At 43.6% G+C, this 22,454-nt stretch overlaps 1 protein-coding gene across 1 annotated transcript in view; it reads left to right on the forward strand.

The window, feature by feature from the left end:
- Positions 1 to 22,454, forward strand: part of Kmt2e (lysine (K)-specific methyltransferase 2E) — a 93,435-nt gene that overhangs the window by 68,921 nt on the left and 2,060 nt on the right. The window contains exons 13-26 of the mRNA XM_005377563.2: positions 2,223 to 2,487; positions 3,943 to 4,041; positions 13,471 to 13,635; positions 13,939 to 14,250; positions 16,799 to 17,053; positions 17,211 to 17,355; positions 17,906 to 18,156; positions 18,595 to 18,651; positions 18,798 to 19,361; positions 20,307 to 20,584; positions 21,232 to 21,320; positions 21,409 to 21,531; positions 21,676 to 21,773; positions 22,375 to 22,451. Of these exons, the coding sequence (XP_005377620.1) occupies positions 2,223 to 2,487; positions 3,943 to 4,041; positions 13,471 to 13,635; positions 13,939 to 14,250; positions 16,799 to 17,053; positions 17,211 to 17,355; positions 17,906 to 18,156; positions 18,595 to 18,651; positions 18,798 to 19,361; positions 20,307 to 20,584; positions 21,232 to 21,320; positions 21,409 to 21,531; positions 21,676 to 21,773; positions 22,375 to 22,451 (2,778 nt within the window). The remainder of the gene's footprint in view (positions 1 to 2,222; positions 2,488 to 3,942; positions 4,042 to 13,470; positions 13,636 to 13,938; positions 14,251 to 16,798; positions 17,054 to 17,210; positions 17,356 to 17,905; positions 18,157 to 18,594; positions 18,652 to 18,797; positions 19,362 to 20,306; positions 20,585 to 21,231; positions 21,321 to 21,408; positions 21,532 to 21,675; positions 21,774 to 22,374; positions 22,452 to 22,454) is intronic.

Genomic DNA, 22,454 nt, shown 5'->3' on the forward strand with positions numbered 1-22,454 from the left:
ACCAAATTTTCTTGGCAGTGTAACTTCAAAGAATTTGTTAGAAATCCCTGGCAAGAAACATTGAAAACTGCTGTTCTGAAACACTGGCATAAAACAAGCATTAGTTCTGAGTATAAAAACTTTTTATTTTGTATTTATTTTTGGTTGATACAGGGTCTCACTATGTAGTTCAGTCTGGCCTTGCACTTACTCTGTTGCCCAGGCTGGCTTCGAACTCATGGCAGTCCTCCTGCTTCAGCCTCCTGAGTGATGGGATTATAGGCGTGTGCCACTATCTGGCAAAAACTTCTTAAATTTTAAAAAATTTAATATAAAATAGAAATGTTTCCAGTACCCCTATATTTACTTCCCTAAGAAATAAACCATACCGTGAAGCTCCTCATATTTAGCAGCCAGACTGCATCGGCTCCACACCCCCTCCTTCGTTACCCACCATCTAGGATTTTGTAGTATTAAACTATGTGAGTTTAACTTACTACATTCTGCATTCATAGCTTCTCATTCATCACCAAGTGAAACTACATTGTTGCGTTTAGCTCTGGTTTATTTTCACTGCTACTTACTCTACTGAGGCACTTTCATATTTATGAAAATTGCACGATGGCTTTTTGAGTATGTCTGCAGGGTACATACTCTAAGTAGGGACCGAGGAGTGAAATCGCTGAGTTCTAGAGTGTGCAGACTCAGTTTATACCAGACACAGGTGAATTACTCTCCGAAAAGGCCTGTTCCCAGTTTGTATTTCCAAGCAATTAAGTTCCTAGCTCTAATCCTCGACTGTTAGCATTTTAAAAATTAGTGCTAGTACATGTGAAATGATATTTTTAATTTACCACCTTCCTTGATTATTTATGAGTCCAAGGATCTTTTCCTCTCTCTTTTTGTTTTGTTTTTTGGGGTTTTTTGGTGGAGCTGGGGAGTGAGCCCCAGACCTCTCACATGGTAAGCGCAAGTCCCTCCCCAAAAGGATCTTTGTATATATTTATCATTTGGATTTCCTCTCATGCGTTGTCTGATCATATCATCTGACATGTTTTCTGCTGAAGCTTTTTCTTTTTCCCCTAGTTTTATTTTTTTTTTTTGGTTTTTTTGAAACGGTCTTGCTCTGTAGCCCAGGCTGGCCTCAAACTCTCAGTGATCCTCCTATCTACACTCGCCCATGTGCTGGAATTACAGGCATGTGTTATGCCTGGCTCCTGCGTTCTTTATGTATTTTTTAGTCTTTCGTGTGATTCTCCTTTTGAATGCAAACGTTTTTAAATGTTTCCTCTCAGTGTGAAATCCCTTTTTCTTCAGTATGCATTTCTCATAATTAGTGAGGTTAGATGTATCACTTTCCCATTTTAAGCCCTTTCTTCCCCAGAAGGTGGAAAATTTAGCTTAGCAGCTCTCTGTTCCTTTCTTTTGGAGATAGTATATTGCATAGAAGTTAAAAATACAAACTTGTTATAATCCAGGTTCAAACCCGAGCTTGGTTACTTATGAACTGTGTAACCTTAGACCAGTTTCTTCATCACTTTGTGCCTCGTTATTTCAGCTATGATAATACTAACAGGAGTGTTTTCCACCTTTAGTGAGTTAAGGCGTTAACTATTTAGAACAGTTCCTAGCACAAAATAACCGCTGGGCAAAGAGTCATACGGACCCGTAACTAAATGTCATCTTTCTGCTTAGTAACTGCCTGCCTGAGGTACAAACCCTTACAGAGCTTTAGTCTCCATATAAAATGGGAACAGGCAGAAGGATCGTTGTGAGTTCAAGAAGGGCTACAAAGTGAGCTCAAGGCCATCCTGAACTGCGTAGCGAGCCCCTGTCTCGAAAAGACAAAAAACAAACAAACAAAAAAAGTATAATACAGACTTAACTCAAATTTTAGGTCAATTTTTATAATACTCTAGGACCCCAGAAGTAATGATACTTTGTGTAAGCTGCCTTATCATTGTACTTGAAGAGTTAAAGTTTTGACCCCCCTCCCCTTCAGTAACTAACATATTACTAGTTATCCTAAGGTCCAGTCTGTGGCCCCAAAATCAACATCTAATTCAAGTACTGTTTTCATGAGAAGACACATTTCTTTTGTGATAGCTACCAGAAATGCCTAAAAAGTTAAGGATTACTTATAATCACTAATTGCATCTAATTTTGTACAGTTGCAGAGAAGCAGATTAGAAATTTCCCAGTTTTGTTCTGCATTTTGAAGAAATATTTATCTATCATTCCAGTAAGTACAAGGTGGACTGTGCATGCCTCAAGGAAAATCCAGAGTGTCCTGTTCTGAAACGTAGTTCTGAATCGACAGAAAACATCAATAGTGGTTATGAGACCAGAAGGAAAAAAGGAAGAAAAGACAAAGATACTTCAAAGGAAAAAGATACACAAAATCAGAATATGACTTTGGATTCTGAAGGAACAGCCAACAAAATAAAGAGCTCAGAAACAAAACAAAGAAAGCTCTCTCCACTGAGATTATCAGTATCAAATAATCAGGTATTGAACTCTACTGATTCTTAATGAAACTGAATTACAAGAAAATAATTTTGTCATATTTTACCTTTTTATTTAATGGAAAACTGTTTCACAATTTTTAAGTCCATTTTGTTATTTTATGAAGTACTTCTAGGTATAAATATAAGTTTTGCTATAGTATATACATTTGTTGTATTACTCAGAAACAACTCAGCCAAGAAAGCCTTGCAGAACTGAAGACGAGATTTTCCTAAGCCTTGGTAATTAAGAAAATCCAGATAGCACTTTCCTTAGGTTCATAAGTGTTGTATTGATTTATTTATGCATGAATTCAGTACTGGGCATTGAACCTAGGACCTTCACATTAGGTTACATTCCCAGTCTTTTGTAAATTTTGAGATAGGACCTTGCTAAGTTACTTAGGCTAGGCATAAAATTGTGATCTTCCTGCCTCAGCCTTCTAGAGTGCTAGAATATAGGTGTATACAATCTTGCTCAGCTATGAATGTTCTTATTCAATGTTCGAAGTCATGAGATTTCTTTTCCTTAAATATTTGGACAAAAATAACCCTACCAGTGCTACACGGGTGCTGTAACCAACAGCAAATAGCATTTTTAGAAAAAACTAACACCTGAGATAATTTGGGGGTCGGTAGTTTGAGGGCTGGAGATGTAGCTCAGTGGCTGAGTGTTGCTGGCATGCAGGAACCCTTGGGTTCCATGCTTAACATGGCAAAAAAAGAAAAGAAATTAAGGGAGCCAGATGTGAAATCATCTCTACTGAAGAGGCTGAGGGAGGAGGATCGCAAGGTCAAAGCTACTTGGGCAATTTTGTAAGACCCTGTCTCAAAATTTTTTTGAAAAGGCAGTTTTTACTCATTGTACAAATGCCCTGTCTTAGAATGATTTCCCTTAAGTTTTAAACTGAACACATTTATTGAGCACTTTATATTTGCAGATTTTGTAAAAAATCTTGATGTTTCAGAAAAAGTATAAGGTCATAGTATATTTGACATAATGGCTCTGTATTGATATGAATTTTATTAACTTTAAATTTTAGAATTTTAGAAAGCAAAATTATTTGATTACATGATTTTGAACAGTTCCTTGAATTAAGAAACCAGTTTTAAACAGGTTTTAATTTTTATGTTGAATTAGTGTTTTTTGTGGTGGTTTGTTTTTTGCTTGTTTGCCTTCAGTGGTGGTGGTACTGTGGATGGGACTCATGGCCTTCATTCTGAGCTACATCCTAGCCCCTGGTTTTTCTTTACTTTGAGCCAGGGTCTTAGTAAGTCACTAAGTTGCTCCAGCTAGCCTTGAACTTGCCACCCTTCTGCCTCATCCTCCCAGAGTGCTGAGATTACAGGCATGGCCATCAAGCGCAGCTGGTTGTGGCCTGAAGACTTTTAAACATTTGATATCCCTAGTTTATAGTAGAGTAGCAGTTTCTATAAAAAAGATATTTCTATCTTTCAGGAACCAGATTTTATTGATGATATAGAAGAAAAAACTCCTATTAGCAATGAAGTAGAAATGGAATCAGAGGAGCAGATTGCAGAAAGAAAAAGGAAGATGGTAAGTGGGGAGGCCAGTAGTTGCTTTATGCTCAGGTGGACTGAGGGCAGCCGACGTGCCGTGGAGGATTTTCATTTGGCTTTATCATTACCATTTCAGTAAATTCCACTGATCTTTTGTATTTTACTGGTGTTTGCTAGACATTTCAGAATGTATGACACTTCAGAAGTAATTTTATTAACATTTTTGAAGTTGGAAACCATTAATAAATCTTAATACCACAATTACTGTTCATAATGTCTCTCATTAGCTGAATGTACCCTTTTTTCTTCAAGATTTGATGTAAAATAAAAACAACTTTAATCCTTATAATAGCACCAAATAAATGGCTTATGTAAAGCCAAAAGAAAAAACACTACTGTTTGCACTTGATCTTAGCCAAAAGGCCGAGAAACGACAAAACAATACTGTTTGGTAGCTACTATTTCTATATTCTTTTTTTTTTTTGGTTTTCTTTCTGGTACCGGGGATCAAACTCACAACCTTGCACTTGCCGGGCAGGCACTGTGCCGCTGAGCTAAATCCCCAGCCCCTATTTCTATATTCTTTTACTGTTACCATAAAATGTAAGATTTTTTTTTTAAAGTAAGTTTAAGCAGGTCATAGTGGCACACACCTATAATCCTAGCACATGGGAAGCTGAGGCAGGAGGACTGCCATGAGTTCGAGGCCAGCCTGGGCTACACAGTGAGATACTATTTCAAAAAAACCACCAAACAAAACAGAAGGTTAAAATTTATAGCTCTCTTATTGCTTATTTTGTAAGTGTAAAAATGGGACCAGAAATTTCCTCACAAAACAATGGTAGTTAGCATTCTCAGTATAGCATTGAGGCCAGTTAAAAGGTCTAGTCTACCTTGTTGATGTGAAGATGATCTTACAAACTAGCTGAGGGCCTATGGATAGGTTTTCGCCTCCCGTTCTAGAGGTCTCTGCACGGTGCTGCACAGACTGTCACATGGCATCTTTTCAGTTGGGTCTGGGTGGGCTTCTCCGCGTGAGTCTGATTTGCACTATGATGGTCGCCCTTCCAGTACCGCGCTGTGTCCACAGCTTGGTCAGAGCTTGGGGGCCAGCAGCACTGCTCTGTTGAGAGAGGGCAGTTAGAAGAAAAGACAAGCAAATGCGGCTGAAAACTGGAGAATTTGGAGGTTGGTTATATGAAAGAATTTCTGTATCCAAAGGAGTAATACTAAGCTTTTTTCAGGATTCAGTTACATGCAAATTACCTGCCGCCATTGTTTTTGTTTTTTTACTGTTACCTAGCTCCTTCCCTAGTTCTTACAGTCTTACATTGCATTCCCTGTGTAGGAACTTCGGAAGGAGTGGCTGCGCTCTACAGGACCTCCTGCTTTACAGTTAGCTGCATGAACTACTGCAAGCACTTTAAAACAGTGACAGTTTGAAGAAGCTGGAACATTTGTTCTGTGTTCACACAGCAGTTTTATTCAGATTGTGTTCTATTTAAAAATTCTTATGACTATGGGGCTACTTTTAAATTATCAATCTGTCACCCTGTGAAAGATAGTGGCACCTAGAAAATCCTTATTTTCAGGTGGCAGAAGAAAACTGGATGCCCTTTTACTTTTTTTTTCCGGTACTGGGAATCGAACTCACGACCTTGAGCTTGCCAGGCAGGCACTTTTTACACTGAGCTAAATCCCCAGCCCCCGGGATGCCCTTTTACTGATGTTAAACTTGTTGGAGGAAAAATGTACTTTCTATGCTTACTGGAATCCACTTTGGTCCTGATTGTATTAATGTAGAATACTTTTATGTTTTATACTCACTTCGCATATTCATCCTCGTACCTGCCACTAAGATGGCTATGAAGCTTGGAATTTCATTCATGGTAATAAAAAGTAGAAAAATTTAAAGGGCAAATGTTTATAATTTGGTAATTTGAAAGCATAGGAAATAAGACTTTAAAATTTTTTCTTTGGCTTCTTGATCCAGAGCCTTAAAGTTATTGCACTCTTAGTGTTTCTAATTGGTGTATTTGCTTTGATGTTTAAAGTATAGAATTTTTAGGTGTAATCAAATAAGCTGAATGCAGAAACACACATCCTGAGATTCCTGAGCAGTTAGTATTTTTTTTTCTCTCAGAGTATTAGTATTTGGTTTTTAAAAGTGAATCTTTTACTTTTTTAGTTTTTGCCATTATTCTGTTTAGATTTACTTCGGTAGGTGGAAAAATAAGGGCAAATTAAGTGGCAACTTAAAAAAAAAGAACTAAAACTAGATAAAATAAAGATGTTACTCTTTCTTTTGAAAAATGTAGGGCTGGGGATTTAGCTCAGTGGCACAGCCGCCTGCCTGGCAAGCGCGAGGTCATGAGTTTGATTCCTGGTACCGGAAAATAACCAAAAAAAAAAAAAAAAAAAGAAAAATGTAGTTCAGGCTGGCCTTGAATTCACAGCAGTCCTCCTGCCTCAGCCTCCCAAGTGCTGGGGTTACAGGCATGCACTATCACAACTGGTGCCATTTGCTCCTGGAGAGTTTTCAAACTCATTTTTCTCCTGCGACAAGCAAACTTCTAAACCATTGGGTTATAATGATATAGGCAATCATGTGTACTTACCAGATTTAGATAAAGGAGTCAGGAATACCTCCTTCCCATATAAATTCCATGTAATCTCCAAATTCAAATGTATTTCAGTCTGTCCTTTGAAGTTTAAACAATATGAAATTCATCTAATTTTTACCTATATAAAAGACAATTTCATATACCATATGATTTAACATCTTGCTCTGCTTCCAAAACTTGCATCAGTTTTGGATTTATGCATTTGCGTTCTTGGCTTCGTTCTTTTTAATGAGAATGAAAGGAACAGTGTCTCTGCCTTCAGAGATATTTACAAAAATAATTCGAGAAGTAGTACAGGAGATACTAAATATAATAGGTAACTCAAGCCGAGGGATATCATTTATATGAGAGGGACCATTTGATTAATGCTGGGTAATATCTGTGATGGACCTTCTGAGCAGGGTTTAGACACATCTATTTTAACAAGTTGTATGGAACTGAGTTTGCATGTACTTCTCTAGAGGGAATCGTCCAGAGAGAATTATGAATGTGCCAGACCATCTGTGGTGAGGGTTATAGGCTGTACTTCGGGAGGGGGAGGCTGGTTAGACAGCACCGTCATACAAGTTGTGGTTGCTGTGTATGAATATTTGATGAATATTTTATGAAAAATAGTAATTCAAATCGTTATGTAACCAGGAGGGAAAAGCCAGTTCCATTTCCCCCTACCTTCTCTGGTCCTTGAGATTTTTCTTTGAATAACATTTTCTTTTTTACCATCCACTAATTCTTTGTCGTGTGATGCCACCCGCTCCTTCCCAAGAAGTTGTACCTGTTTACAGAAGCAAACTTGGGCTAAACTGTGTGCAGCAGATGATGTTCCGGTAGTTCCCCTCTCCCTGGGAAGAGGTACTTCGGCGGTGCGTCTGAATGGGTGTCAGAGGTCTCTGAGCACGTTTGAGCTGTGGCCCCGGAAGCACAGTAGGCTGTGCTCACCTGACTCCAAACCCAGGGCCGTGCGTACAGGGAGACCCGCTTGGGACGCGCTAGGTGGGGTGGGGAGCTGGTCAGGCTTGTCAAAGAGCATGTGGAAGGTGATCCTGGGAAGCGTACCATTAATCAGTGATCATTTCAAAAATAGCCAGGTTTTGAAAGATTTATATTAAAAAAATTCTCTCCCGTTTATAATCATACAAAAAGAACCTCCTTTATAGTGTCTGTTCATTTATTTCTGAAATACTTTTCCATAATCAAGTCAAGACACCTTGAGAGCATACTTGGTGATCTTCGTGGCCCATTATAGTCAGAGTGCTTAAGCTGGAGGGTGTGGAAACTGGTTCGGGGTGGTCTTTACATTTACGTGGACAGAAATGTGCCAACCACTGGGAGAATATTAAAGGTTACTCAGGTCCGAGATCCCAGGACCCGACAGGCAGCCAGGGGAGTCTAGAATTAATCTTGCATTACTGGGACTTAGAGTATTTGTGGCTTATTGTCACAGCCCTGCTCCTAGGGGGCACAGGGCTTAGTAAATGAGCGAAATGTTCGTGGCAGCCACTGCGGGCAAGTTCGGCAAACGAAGTTCCCTTTAGTCCAGGAAGTCTTGCCCGAGACTCGGCGGGATTCTCCACAAGTCTCAGCCCGCGTCCTTCACACCAAGAAGCGTTCCGTAAAAATCTCAGCTGACGCGTTATGCAAGAAAGCACTCTCCGCGAAGTTGACCTTCGTAAACACTACTCGGTCCTCACCGATGAGACTTCGGTGTGGCCCGACAGCACGCCCGGCAGCCGCAGCGCAGCGCAGGGGCTTCGCTCGCTCGGGTCACAGTCCCTGGTCTTGGGCCCCGGCACCGGAAGCGGGGCGGGAAGGCCCTGAGGGCCGGATGTAGGCCCGGAGGCCACGCCTCCATGGCGCGCCGGGCCGAGTGCTCTGCCAATCCCTGGGCAGAGCTCAAAGCCAATCAAGTTGATTGGCTAACTGCTGTAGCATGTGTGCGGTAAAGCTCTGTGGGTGGGCATTTCCTAAACTTGCACACCATTGACGGGTTTCCATCCAGCGGCTGACACACTCCAGGAAAACATGATTATTGAGAATCTGCTCTGCTAGTCTACCTTTAGGAAGTGACTTGTGTTAGAATTCACTGTCGAAGATGCTGCGTGCCCCTACCACCGGTGCTGGCGGTGAAACCCAGGGCCTTCACAAACGCTGCATTCCCAGCCCTTTATTTTTTGAGACAGTGTATTAGTGTTTACAAGAGTTTGCAAGGCTTGGGCGAGGCTCCTCAAAAGACTACACATGCCCTAACCAGATTTAATGTAGGGCCCAGAAATTTACAAGCTTGGCCTACACCGGCCATCCAGGGTGGAACGGAGAAGAGCGCAAAAGATCTGGCCACGTGCTAGAGACCCGAAGGACCCAGCCAGTGGCCGGGAGTCCACAGCAGCGCCCCGTCGCCCCCTGGGCCGCATCAGGAGGCGGAAGGATCCGCACGGAAGACGGGGCGCTGCGCCAGAGGGCAGGGTCGGCGCTTAGACGCTAGAGAGGCTGCGCCCGCAGGCCGAACGGCCGCTTCGGAGCCGAAATCCAGGAGACGCTGCCCGAGGCTGGGACGAGCTCCTCCAAGGAGAATCAGACACATGGAAGCTCTTCCAAGGAGAACCGGCTGCACGCCTTCCCACCTGTTCTCCTTTTGTACCATCTGACAACAGTGCGCCTTACAGTGGGTCTTCCACACCCGGAGCCACGCTCAGTTCAGCTGGGCGTCCCCACTGAAGCTGACAATTAACCACCATAGACAGGGTCTCCAAGTTGACCTGGCTGAGACTGAATTTGTGATACTCCTGCCTCAGCTTCCCAGAGTGCTGGGATTACACAAATCCATGCGCGACTGTAGTTTTAATAATAGCAAAATATGAAGGAGGGTAAATTCGTTGCCAAAAAAGTTATTCGAGGACAGGACTGTGATGGAATCGTTGAACTCAGTGTTCTCCTTACAGTGTGCTTCAGCTGGTGCTGACTGACAGTTGTCTCGTCATAGATTAGCAATTGTATTTGTAAAGATAAGTAATTCATAACCTAGTAGAAGGGAACGTTTATTTTTATAGGATTCTGTTCAAACAAAGCGAGGTTATTCTGCTTCAGCTGCCGTCCAGTAGAGTTCAGACGTCCCAAGCCCTCGCGCAGCGCCTCCAGCTCTGTGCTCACGCAGCAGCGTCGCGCGGCTTATGTGACAACGCCCCGGTGCTCACTCGCGCGCAGGGCGTGGCGCTCAGCCACCCGAGCGCCGGGTGGGAGCGCAGGCGAGGCGGGCGGGGAGGGAGACGGCCCCCGCCGGCCACGCGTGCTGCTCTCCACAGCTTTTATTAGTAACCAGTCATTTTAGCACCCTTAAGATTCACCATCTATCTGTTCTTGCTGTTTAAGGGGTTTAAGGAGTCTCTAATTCTGTAGTACAAGACCAGAGAGTAGGGTAGATTTGTAGTGAGGCCCTGGCCTTGCGGCAAATTTTCTTTAAAATTTTGATTTCTGGGATTCACAGTTTCAGACCACAGGCACTTAAGATGAAGAAAGCGCAACTGTAGGTCCGGGGAGACCGCTGCTGTGGCTGAGCCCGGAGGCTGCGGCGGGCTGAGGCCTGCGCCTTAGCTGGGCCTGCTGGTGCCGCAGCCCGGTTCAGCCTCCCTGCCCAGCGCCTGCCTCCTGCTGGACAGCGAGCAGAAGAGCGGCGCCAGACCCCAGGGTGCCTTCCTTCCTCTTCTGCACCACCCGCAGATTCCCTGGAAAGCTGCCTAACAGCATCCACACGTTCACAGGCTTATTTTCAGTACATTAAATTACTAGACACATTTTCTGAGCTAAATTACAATGTCTACTTGGTAAAGTGTATTTTTTTCAGTTGCTATATTATATAACATGTTAGCTCATATTCTTTGTTATATAACCCTGGGCTGTATGATGCTAGGCTTTCCCTGTCTTTTGAAACTTACACAAAAACTGTGTCTATTCCAAAAGTTGAAAATACAAGTTTTTACTACCATGTCTTTACTTGGAAGTACACAGTTGGAATAAAGAGTCTCAGAATACCCATACCCCAGCAAACAGTGGTACTACGAGGCAGACTCTTGTTCTTCATCTTACAGGAAATTGTAGTGCTGCATTTACTGTAAGAAACCATAACTGAAAAAGGACATTGTAATAATGTACAGTGGGTCATAAAGGAGACCCACGTACTTTTGTGTAACATCTAACACGCCGCATGGACAGTGTGTAAAAGCTACACAGTGTCTGCTTCCGCATCGTGGTCTGCCATTTTCCCAGTTCACACATAATAAAGGCCTCGGGCTTGCAGTGAGTCACAGTTAGAGAATACACAGGTCACATAGTAGCTCCGTGGATGCTCTAAACTGCATCAAGTAGAGTCTTGGGTAGCCTTCTGGGGTTAAGACCCTGTATTTCCTTAGTCATCTACAGTTACCTGTAACTAAAGTCTGAAGTAAACATGTTTCTCACTTATATCTATAAAGGGAGTAGCAAATTTTTGGTCCTTATATACTATTACCTAGTTATATGTGAAGTAATGCTAGGCTGTATGATGAACATAAAATTTGAATGATATGAACCTTAAGGAATTTCAAAGTTGGTTAAGTGTGCAAACAATTGTTATCCGTGTAGAAGACCAGGTATGGCTGGGCATGATGGTGCACACCTGCAATCAGGAGGCTGAGGCAGGAGGTTCACCATGAGTTTGAGACCAGGCTGGGCTAGAGTGAGTTAGCCTGAGCTGTATTAGTAAGACCCTGTCTAAAAAAACAAAACAAAACAAAGAAACGCAAGCCAAAAAACTAGGCATGTTTACATTTCCAAGCAGGGTTAAAGCTATTAGGAAATCTGTTTTGTGCCCTTGACTTGATTCCTACACAGTTAAGAGCTGTAGTGATAGACTTGCCCTTTGTTATGCTTCAGTAGGACGGCAGACGTGTGCTTGTGGGCTGGAGAGCAGCACATACGGGGCCATAGGGACCGTGTGTAACAATCACCTAAGGCCCACCTTTGACAGAGCCCCTTCAGGGATAGGGACATGAGCTCTCAGTACAGGACTACATTACTTTGTAAGATCCTGACCAACTCTGAAGATCAAGAACCATCTCTGCTATTTACAGGGGAGTTCTATTTTTATTTGAATGAGTTTGGGTCTTCCTATAGCTTATGTGAGCTTTATTTCCCCATACAAAACAAGGGAAGCATCAGAGAATCTTCTCCTGGCCCAAGTTCCTAAGTGTTTTGAAAATCCAGGGTAATCTCTTTTATACAAATGATTCATAGTAAGGCAAGTTGGGTTTTTTTCTGGGAAAATATAACTTCCTCACGATTTTAAAATGTTTCTGCAGTAGCCACAGTAATTAACCTCTTCCCTTCAACACTGTTCAACAGGTGAAGCAATTGTGAACGTGAACTTTTTGTTATACTCGAGATTTCTAAATTTAGAGTTTTAGAAAAGCCCTCATACCCAGTCATAGTTTTTATAAAAAGCTACATGACAGAAAGAGATCAAATCAGTGATTTAAAAGACAGGAGACAAGAACTGTCTAAGAATTCAGCTTTAAAATGTCCAGTTCCAGTGCCCGGAAAGAGCACCTTTTGCCCATGCTGTTTCTGAAGTGTCTGATGACCCTTCCTAGACCAGGGGAGCTAATGCAGATGTGGGCTCACACACAACTGATCTGATCTCACTGGACCCAGTTTCCTTGTCTGTAAAGTAAAGGTGAGGATAACACATTTTGTGTCACACTGGCAGGACGGTAGTTTGCTGTGATAATTAGAAACTTTAAAATTACTTTCAGGTGTTCTCTTGATATCCTTCTTTATTCCTTTATTGAGCGTGACAAAGAAAAATACAGGAAAGCATAAGCAAGCAAGCGGTCATTTGCGAAGTGTAAGCATCTAAGTGCTTGAACCTCGGCTGCTGACGGCTGGATGGAGGGGATGCTGACAGGACTGGCAGCCAGACCTGGAGTTTCTGATCTTTCTTTCTTTCTTCCCCACCGCGATGAGGAGGAAAGACAAGTGGATCTGAGCCTCGGGCTGGGTTCTTTCATTTGGGACCTGGACAGCTGGCTGCGCTTCCTGTTCTGTGAGACGCCGAAGCATTTGCCAGGACAGCCGCACCTGGCCGAGGCTCGGGGTCTTGCTCTTGATGCTCGAGGGGGCTCTCGCTGTTCCCTCAGGGCCGTTCTGAAGCATCAGTGTGAGAAAGGAAGAGCAGAAGGCAGAGGGATGCCTTAAAAATGACAAGGAGGGCACGAGGGCAAAGTAGAAGGAATAGTTAACGCTTGTGGAATCCCTACCATGTTCCCAGGTACTGTCTGAGAAGCTCCCAGACATTTTGTTTGAACTTAGTAACAATCCAGTGATGTGAGTATTATTACCCCACCTTAGCATCTCAGAAAGGTTAACTAATCTGCTTAGTGTCACGGAGATCCTGGTGGAGTCAAGACTTCACCCCACAACCATCCCGCTACAATGCACCAATAATCTACTGATTGCTCTGCACACATCATACCCTTTGGGAACTCTGAGTTTTTAGTGAAAGACTGGCTTCTGTATTAAGACATTTTTGAATTTGGTAAAACAAGGGAGATTTTGAGGCTTTTAAAAACCCTCATTAACAATCAGCCAAGCCAACCCTCATTAACAAGCCAAGGAATGTAAAACATATTTGTAATAACAGGCTTTTCAGAGATGTTTGGGACTCTTACAGATCTTGAATGAATATGAATCCCCCACCCCACCCTTTTACCAGCACCAGACTTATTTTGCTAACAATATCCTAGCAATCCTTTTGCAAATTTTACTTTTTACTTCAGAGCAATGATATTATGCCACTTAAAACTTAAATTTTGTAGACAAGAGAAGAAAGGAAAATGGAAGCAATTTTGCAAGCTTTTGCCAGACTTGAAAAAAGAGAGAAAAGAAGAGAACAAGCTTTGGAAAGGATCAGCACAGCCAAAACAGAAGTTAAAGCTGAATGTAAGGATGCACAGATTGCCAGCGATGCTGAGGTTAATCAGGTAATACTATTCAGGTCTATTTTCATTTTCATATTTAAGCACTTTCAAATAAAATTTCCACACACAATTTAGTGACATCTATAAAAAATGTAAATTATGGCTGATACTAGACTTTGGTAGCATTTTGAAATCCTATGGGAAATTTAGATTTAAGTCATAAAACTATGGTTTTATTTTCATTACACCAATTTATTATCTATCAGAGACCACGCATTTGGAAAGCTTTTGAAGTAAATTAATGCTACTGAATTTCAACTTACATAAACGTAACTGAAAATTCCGTTGTCTTTTACTTGAAATTAGGAACAAGCAAAAGAAGAAACTGCTAACAAGCCAACCCCTGCCAAAGTAAATAGAACTAAACAGAGAAAAAGCTTTTCTCGAAGTAGGACTCACATAGGACAGCAGCGCCGGAGACACAGAACGGTCAGCATGTGCTCCGACGTCCAGCCGTCTTCTCCCGACATTGAGGTCGCATCGCAACAGAATGAGGCGGAGAGTGCTGTGCAGCTGCTGGTAGAGCCGGAGACGGAAACCGCAGTAGCAGAAATAATCACTGAAACTGAAGTCCCAGCACTTAATAAATGTCCTACGAAATACCCCAAAACAAAGAAGGTATGGCTCTTAATGAATGTAAGAACTATTGTCCAAGTGTCCTATGGTATTAGTTCATTTTAAAAATTCAAAAAAAAATCAGTTTGTCACATTTCGTAACAAACCATAAATGGGGCATCATTTTTGTATTTGCAGGTTTTTAAAAGAATCTCAAAATTGTAAGGTCAGCCTGTATAAATGATCACATTATGGTAAAGATAAATATAGTAAGACTTTGTGCGGCAGTTCACAATGTCTTTAAATAAGCGTTCCCGCCTCGTGCGCACACACCGCGCTCACGTTCCTCCCCAGCTGCTGCGCTGCGCGTCGCCCGTCCCTCTTCCTCTCCGCGTGCTGGGGACTGAACCCGCCCAGAAGCATCGAGGCAGGTGCTCTTCCCTGAGCCTCAGCTCCAGGCCACATCTCTTTCATCATCTGTGTTTTTCACAAACCCCACTGTGTAGGTGGATTAGAAGCACCAAATGTGAAGAAACTGTTGATTTCAGTAGAATGTACAAAAACATGCTATTTATGAGGTAGACATTTTAGATCAAATTATTAATAAAAATCCTTGGAAACCTGTCAGATTTAATGAAGCATTTTTGGGAAGGAGTTTACTGAGTTAAACCAAGCTGGGCTTTTCAGCTCAGAAATAGCAGGATACCCTTATGAAGCTGTTGGTTTTTTCCTACTCTAATATAGCACACTGATTAGACCAGAGGTATCGAAGTGGTAATGCACAGGCTCCCTGAGGAGGGAGTAGGTCATAAATACATCTTTCTCTAATATACGCCCCCACCTCCCCACCCCCGGTACCGGGAATCGAACTCACAACGTCGGCTTGCCAGGCAGGCACTGTGCCGCTGAGCTAAAGCCCCAGCCCCTTAATATTTTTATAAGTACTTTGAAACTTCATTTGTTTGTTCTTATCTGGCTCAGCAGTTTATAAGCACACTGCTAAAACAATGCAGAATTATATTTTAATGGCAGAAATGAAATGACTTACTTGCCGACAAGCCACGGGTTTAGAGAGCTAACCAGCTGGGCCTAATTTACCGTCTACTACTGCCCCATGGAGGTTAAATGAGCAAGCCAGGACTTGCCTTTCACACTGTTTTTTGGCTCATCTTGAAAAGACAAAAAAAATTTCAACTTTTGTGATGAGAAAAGAAAAAACACAGACTTAAAGACATGAAACTGCTTTCTCAGTTACAAATATGACATAAGCCCCGCACTTGATTATTAAACGATGGGAGGGTTATTGTGCTGCGCCTGAATCCTGGGTGGGAAATGTGGGCTCATATCCTAGTCCCTCTTCCTGCAGGTTTTGCTTAAGGTATTATTTCAAACAACATGGTACTCAAGTAGAGGCAAATTACTGGGTTTTCCCTTAACCATAGCACTTATTCCGGGACAGAGACTGTGGTAAGGGCAGTGTTTGGGGTTTAACTTTACACAACTGACTCCACCCAGCCCTGTTTAACCTCTTCACTGTCCTCACACTGCCTGTGGAGCTGGGTTCTGTTACAGTCCTTTCACAGATAAAACTGAGATGCAGGAAAGTTACATAACACCCTCAAGTTCGAAGTGTAAGTGGCAAAGCCGGGATCTACGCCCTGCCAGTTTGGTCGCAGCTCCCATGTGCTTTACCAGGGCGTGTTGCTTGTGCTGCAGAGTAGCTCTGCACGCACACGCACACACGCACAGAAAAGATTCCATAAAACGTTGAAACTGGTTACCAGAAAACAGGGTAGGCAAAGTGTTTGACATTGTTAATGTGCTTATTTCTGTACATCATGTCGTGTGTGTGCACAGACATACATGTATACTTTTTCTACAGTTTACCTTTCTCATGAAATCAAAATAATCTTGTTTGATTACTAAGCATATGAATGCCAAGGCAAAGGGAAAAAAATAACTAGTTTTTAATCAGTGAGTAATCATTACCCTTTAGGATCACATATATGCTTACAGCCAGATTGGCTTAAAGACTGAATTATGCATGTTGTAGGCCAGGAATAAACAGAATTGAGAAAAGGACCGTGTAAGTGTTCAAAGCATAGGAACTTTGAGTAGTTTAAACCTCTTCAATCAGGGACTGTCGGTGCTGACAGTTTTGTGCTTTACTCATGTACAGGATTTGTACTGATTCATCTCCGGCAGATTCTAAGAGGCCCTTTGGATCCAAAAGCACTGCTAAAATCAGATTTTTCTAGTTGACCAATTTATTTATATGTACAAAATAGCAACAAACCTAAATTTAGTGTTTGTGATATTTACGTGGCATAGATTTTACTACTTTTAAAAGCATGCGTGTTTTTGTGTAATAACTTTTTGAAATAATTTTACAAAAGCGACTGTGTTTCTAGAAAATATGTAAAAGATCTCACAGAAGCAAGCGAGGGAAGGTGGAATGAGGTGCTGTTTTAGACGTCACATAGGAAGAGCTATTTAAATTACCCCAGTTATAACTTCCGACAGTGGTCATTTCTAATTGTGTTATCAGGATGCTCTGTAAGAGAGCCTGTGCAGTTACGTACACAGTGACCCAGCGTTTTCTTTTCTCCAGCACTTGGTCAGTGAATGGTTAAGTGAGAAGAATGAGAAGGCCGGAAAACCTGCTGACAGCCTTTCTGAAAGGCCTCTGCGCATAACTACAGATCCCGAAGTGTTGGCCACGCAGCTCAATTCTCTCCCGGGCCTCACCTACAGCCCCCATGTATACTCCACTCCCAAGCATTACATTAGGTTTACTTCGCCATTCCTTTCAGAAAAAAGGAGGAGGAAAGAACCTAATGACAACGCCTCCGGCTCATGTAAAAAGGTAAACATTTCTTTGGATGTTAAGAACCGGATGAACCAAAGGCCAGTCTCATTCCTCGCTATTACTTGTAGAAAATGCTTTTGAAATCAGCTCTGTGTTTAAGACAATGAATAGCTGCTAATTTATTACTGTTCATTTACTTTTCTGTCTTATTTAGCGATGGTTGAAACAGGCTCTGGAAGAAGAAAATTCAGCAATTTTACATAGATTCAACTCACCCTGTCAAGAACGATGCAGAAGTCCTACAGTCAATGGTGAAAGTAAAAGCCCACTACTATTAAATGATAGCTGTGCCCTTCCAGGTAGGACTTGTTCTCAGTGCCGTTCTATGTGAGCAGGGTGGCAGGACAGACAGAGTTTGTACCGGCGTGGTCTAGTTAGTGCTGCTGACCTCAGAGAAGAGCACATGGTTAGACGCGTCTTTGCATTTCTGGCTCCATACCGTCTCCAGGACAAGACATGGAACCCTTGATTTGCAATGCAGTATACTTTGAGGATTAGGATTAAATTTTTAAGGTTTTGGCTTTTGGGGTGGTTGTTTTCAAACAGATTCAAAAGGACTCTTAAATCAGTCACAGTAAGATTACTACTGTACTACTGTGACTTGTAAGATTTCCTTGAGACCTCTAGGTCTTACAGCCCTTCCGGCAGGATAGTCCTTGCTAATAAAAGATTGATGGGGAAATGGTTTCATGTTAGTTCCACTTTTAAAAACTGTAATTTAGTTTTGGGGTAAAAGTAATCATAATTACTATATAGTATTGTTTTTCAGAATATCCCATTTCCAAAATGTTACAGATGATAGCAAATACCAACAGTATAATTTCTTATAGATTATTATTTTGCCAACAGATTTAACTACACCACTAAAAAAACGAAGACTTTATCAATTGCTAGATTCTGTTTACTCAGAAACCTCCACACCTACTCCTTCACCGTATGCCACACCAACTCATGCAGACATTACTCCTACGGACCCATCATTTGCCACTCCTCCACGGGTAAAGTCAGATGATGAAACCTGTAGAAATGGTTATAAACCCATATATTCACCAGTCACCCCGGTAACCCCGGGCACACCAGGAAACACCATGCACTTTGAGGTGAGAAATTTCAATGAGAAAAATGTTTTCAACCCACATAGGCGGGGAACAACAAGTGTGCTAAGAAATGAAAGGGAAAATTGGACACACACACTTATCTGAATTTAAACATTTTTAAAACATTTTTTGATTAATGACTATGTATCAAATTGACCTCAGAGCACGTGTCTTATTTGGGGTCTTTTAGTTCACGAGGTGACGGTTTGGGTGTTCTTGCTGTTGTGTGAGATGTGTCCCCCCTCAGACCTCGTTACGACATCAGGCTGTCACCTGATTGGTGTGGGGAAGAATACTCTTATTTGGGGAATGGAAAGAAAATAGGAAACAAAGCCTAAAACCAAGTCTGTGCAGCAGTCTCTCATTTGTTTTCATTTCAAAAGTTTTCATAGATTTTATTATGTATTTTAATTTTTAATTTCGATTATTCCTTTTATGTAGAATATTTCTTCCCCAGAAAGTTCTCCAGAAATAAAGAGACGCACTTACAGTCAAGAGGTAAGGAGCTGATTAAAAAAAACGTTAAACTGCTGATTTTTTTCCCAGTATCATTATTTTGCTTAAATTACTGGTAGATTTGAAAGTCAACAGTCTCAAGATGTCATTGTGTGTGTGTGTGTGTGTGTCTTTAATTCCATAAACAGGGCTATGACAGATCTTCAACCCTGTTAACATTGGGGCCTTTCAGAAATTCCAGTTTAACTGAGCTGGGTCTGCACGAAATAAAGACTATTGGTTACGCCAGCCCTAGGAGTAGGGCCGAGGCCGGGAGGCCGGGCCTGGGCGAGAAGGAGTCCGTGTCGGATCTTCACCTGGGGCTGGACCCGGTGGAGCCAGCTGCCTTGCTCAAAACCATGGAGGCGCCTGCTCACGACAGGCCCGAGCCCCCCGGCCCGCTGGACTCCACCCAGCCAGGACGGGGCGCACTGTACTCGTCCTGGGTGAAGAGTCCCGACAGAACCGGTGTCAGCTTCTCCGTGAACTCCAACCTGAGGGACCTGACGCCCTCGCACCAGTTGGAGGTTGGAGGCGGCTTCCGAGTAAGTGAGTCAAAGTGCCTGATGCAGGAGGACGCTAGAGCCGTGTTCCTGGACACAGCTGTGTTCTGTCCCTCTGAAGACGGGCTCGTCTCTGGCTTCGGACGGACCGTTCATGACAATTTGATCGACGGGAACTGCACACCTCAGAATCCACCACAGAAGAAAAAGGTTACAAATTTAACAATTCATCGTCCTATTCGGTTTTTTTTCCTCTTTATACTGGGATTGAGGGTTAATTCATAGTTAGAGTATGTATTATGTAAGGCATTAATTATTCAGGGTCAAGTTTTTATGTGCACATTTGTCTCTTGTGTTTAATTAAAACATTCTCGAGATATAGAAAGTCCTTGTAGAGCATATGGTTTCAGAGAGTCCTCAAGATGATTTTGCCACATGAATAACTTTTTAAAATAACTACCTCCCAACCAAAGAAATGAGGCAATTATGTTCCTCTATCCCTGTCTTAACTGAAAAGGCAGCGTGTGGAGAAGCGGCCCGCGGCTGTCCCGTGCAGGACACCTTATCTCTCGGCGGGCCGCAGGACGCATGGGGCTGAGGGCTGCCCGCAGAGGTGCCCTGCACGGCACAGCGGGAGCCCCTGCAGACAGTCAGGGTGCCTTACACAGAGGGAGGATTGGACGCAGCACTTATTTGTTAATAGGCTTATTGCTTTATAAGTCGAAGAATTGTAGTGATGTGTGCTTTTAATTTTTATAACAGAGTCCAGTTGGCAACTTTGTGGGAAGCAATGTAGTATAGTGGAAAGAGCACGGGCTTTCAAGTAAGACCTAGGTTCGAATCCCGGCTCCAACACTCACCAGCTGTGTGACCTTGAGTGAGTGAGTTACTCAATTTCCTCCTCTGTAAACGGGGATGATAATATATATACCTATTGCATAGGGTTGTTGTGAGGATTAAATGAGATAATGTTATGTAAATCCTCTAAGTTCAATGCCTGGCATATTGGAGGCATTTGGTAATTGTTAATCATTTATTGGAAATGAAATTATTTTATGTAACTTTCCAAATGTAAATATTAGTAATTCTCTTTAGCAAAAACTGGTTCTGACATGTAAATCAAGAATAAAAGGCCTTCTTTCTTGTCTTGCTCAGGTCTCCCTCTTAGAGTACAGGAAGAGGCAGCGGGAAGCGCGGAAGAGCGGCTCCAAGAGCGACAGCTTCCCGCTGCTCAGTGCGCTGCCCGGCGCGGCCGGGAGCCTGGGCGGCGAGGGCTGTGCGCAGGGCGGTGGAGGCGGGGAGCAGGCGGAACCCGGCGCCGGCCCCCCGCCGCCCGCGCCCGCCCCAGCGTCTGGCACTGCTGAAGAGGCTGGCAGCGACTGTCCAGCTAAAGACGGTGCTGCAGGCGACAAGAACGAACCGGAAGTGCAGTGGTGAGCTGCGGGGAAGTGCGCTTGTTAGTAAACTGTGCTTCCTGTTTGTGTGCTGCTCCAAGGTTAGGCAGATACTTGTCACTGCTTAGAAAGATCTTAGCTGAAGCTGCCTGTGTTGTTAAAAGGCCACTGCGTTCACCTAGTAACTTATTCACGTTGCTCACGGAAGCTCTCCTCTCGGTGAACATCCTACAGATTTTTCTGTTCCTCCCAGTTACCTTGACAGAACCACCAACTAGGGTTTCTTCAGCAGGCAAGGAAGCCGCTGCCTGTGAGACAGTGTCCGCAGGTGCCAGGCGGCTGCACTCACTCTGGCAGTTGGGGGCAAACAGTATTTTGGTCCCCTTGGTAACCGGAAGTGACTTTGTGAATGTTACTACAGTGTCTTCAGCTTTGCCCTCCTTTTCACCCCAGAATTTGACAGACATAAACTTAGTCTAAGTCCTTCAGGTATGTGGTGATTAAAATGTCAGTTTGGGCGCAGTTAGCAAAGTAAAACAAGATCAGCTATTTTCAAAGCTTAACACCAAAGTATTTTCCCAGTCGACAGAACCCTCTCAGAGGAAGAGTTGCCCGTCATGGGACAGAGACCAGTCTAAGTGGTAGTAGCTTCTTTGAAATGAGGATGCTGTGCTTTTATTTTAAAGGACGGCCTCCACCTCGGTGGAACAAGTGAGAGAGAGGAGCTACCAGAGAGCTTTGCTGCTCAGCGATCACAGGAAGGACAAAGACAGTGGTAAGGAAGCCGTCCCCTCGCCAGCAAGGGGCCGCGCCGGCTTCGCGGGGCCTAACCTTCTCTTGGGCCTGCTCTGCTTCACCTCCAGGGGGAGCGTCCCCGTGTGTGTCATGCTCACCGAGCCATGTTCAGTGCCCGCCTTCATCTCATCCGAACCCCATTTCCCAGCCGCAAGCGAAGGGCCTAGGCCCTCGCAGTGAGCTCGCGGAAGGTCAGTACGCGGGCGACCTGTCATGGCTGTTGGCTGTCTGAAACTTTTTCAACGAGAGAATGCACATTGCTTTGTCATGTCCATAAAAGGCGGGATTCACCGTGACCCTTTACGTTTACTGTCGATTTCTTCTGCTTGTTACAGACCCCGATCCTGAAAATCCAGAACCCACGACTGCAAATGAATGTCCATCCCCAGATACTTCTCAAAACGCGTGTAAAAGCCCTTCAAAAGTGAGCAAGGTAATAATGTGCACTGACTGGACACGCGCAGACCGCGTCCTGCCCAGGCCGGGGGCGCTCTGTGATTTCCGGACACTCGTGCCCAATGTGCTCACCTGTGTTTCGTATTTTGTGGGTTTTCACACTGGACCATGAGGCAGGTCACCCGGCAGTCACGTTTTCTCCCACATTTGGGTACCTCATGCCTTACCTAACATGCCCACTCTACTCTAACGCGCCTCGGGAACGCTGCCTGGATTGTGTAACCAGCCCATGCTTCAAAAACGAAAGGTGAAGTGACACTCGTTTAGAAAGGGACACAGGTCCTCCCGGCTCTGATCTGACACCGAGGGGGTGCAGTCTAACAACGTCATACGCGTTTTCGTCTTGCAGACGTGAGCGGTTTGTAAGAACACAGGCATCGTCCATCGGGATCGCTGGGGGGGCAGGTTTATTCACTCGCACCAACTTTTGCTTAAGCTGGGCACAGAAACTGCACTCGCGGAACTGCCCCTGGCGGGTGCTTTCGAGCTGCCACACCGCCTGCAGAGGAAGGCTCCCCGCTGTGGGCCGCGCGCCGCGGGGGCCCGAGGCCGCGAGTCACGCCCGCTTTCTCTTGCAGCCTGGCTCCCCGGGACCCGGGACCCCCGCGCAGCAGCAGCAGCAGCAGCAGCAGCAGCAGCAGCAGCAGCAGCAGCAGCA

Source organism: Chinchilla lanigera, unplaced genomic scaffold (assembly GCF_000276665.1).
Source record: "Chinchilla lanigera isolate Chin_1 unplaced genomic scaffold, ChiLan1.0 scaffold00009, whole genome shotgun sequence".
Taxonomy (NCBI): domain Eukaryota; kingdom Metazoa; phylum Chordata; class Mammalia; order Rodentia; family Chinchillidae; genus Chinchilla; species Chinchilla lanigera.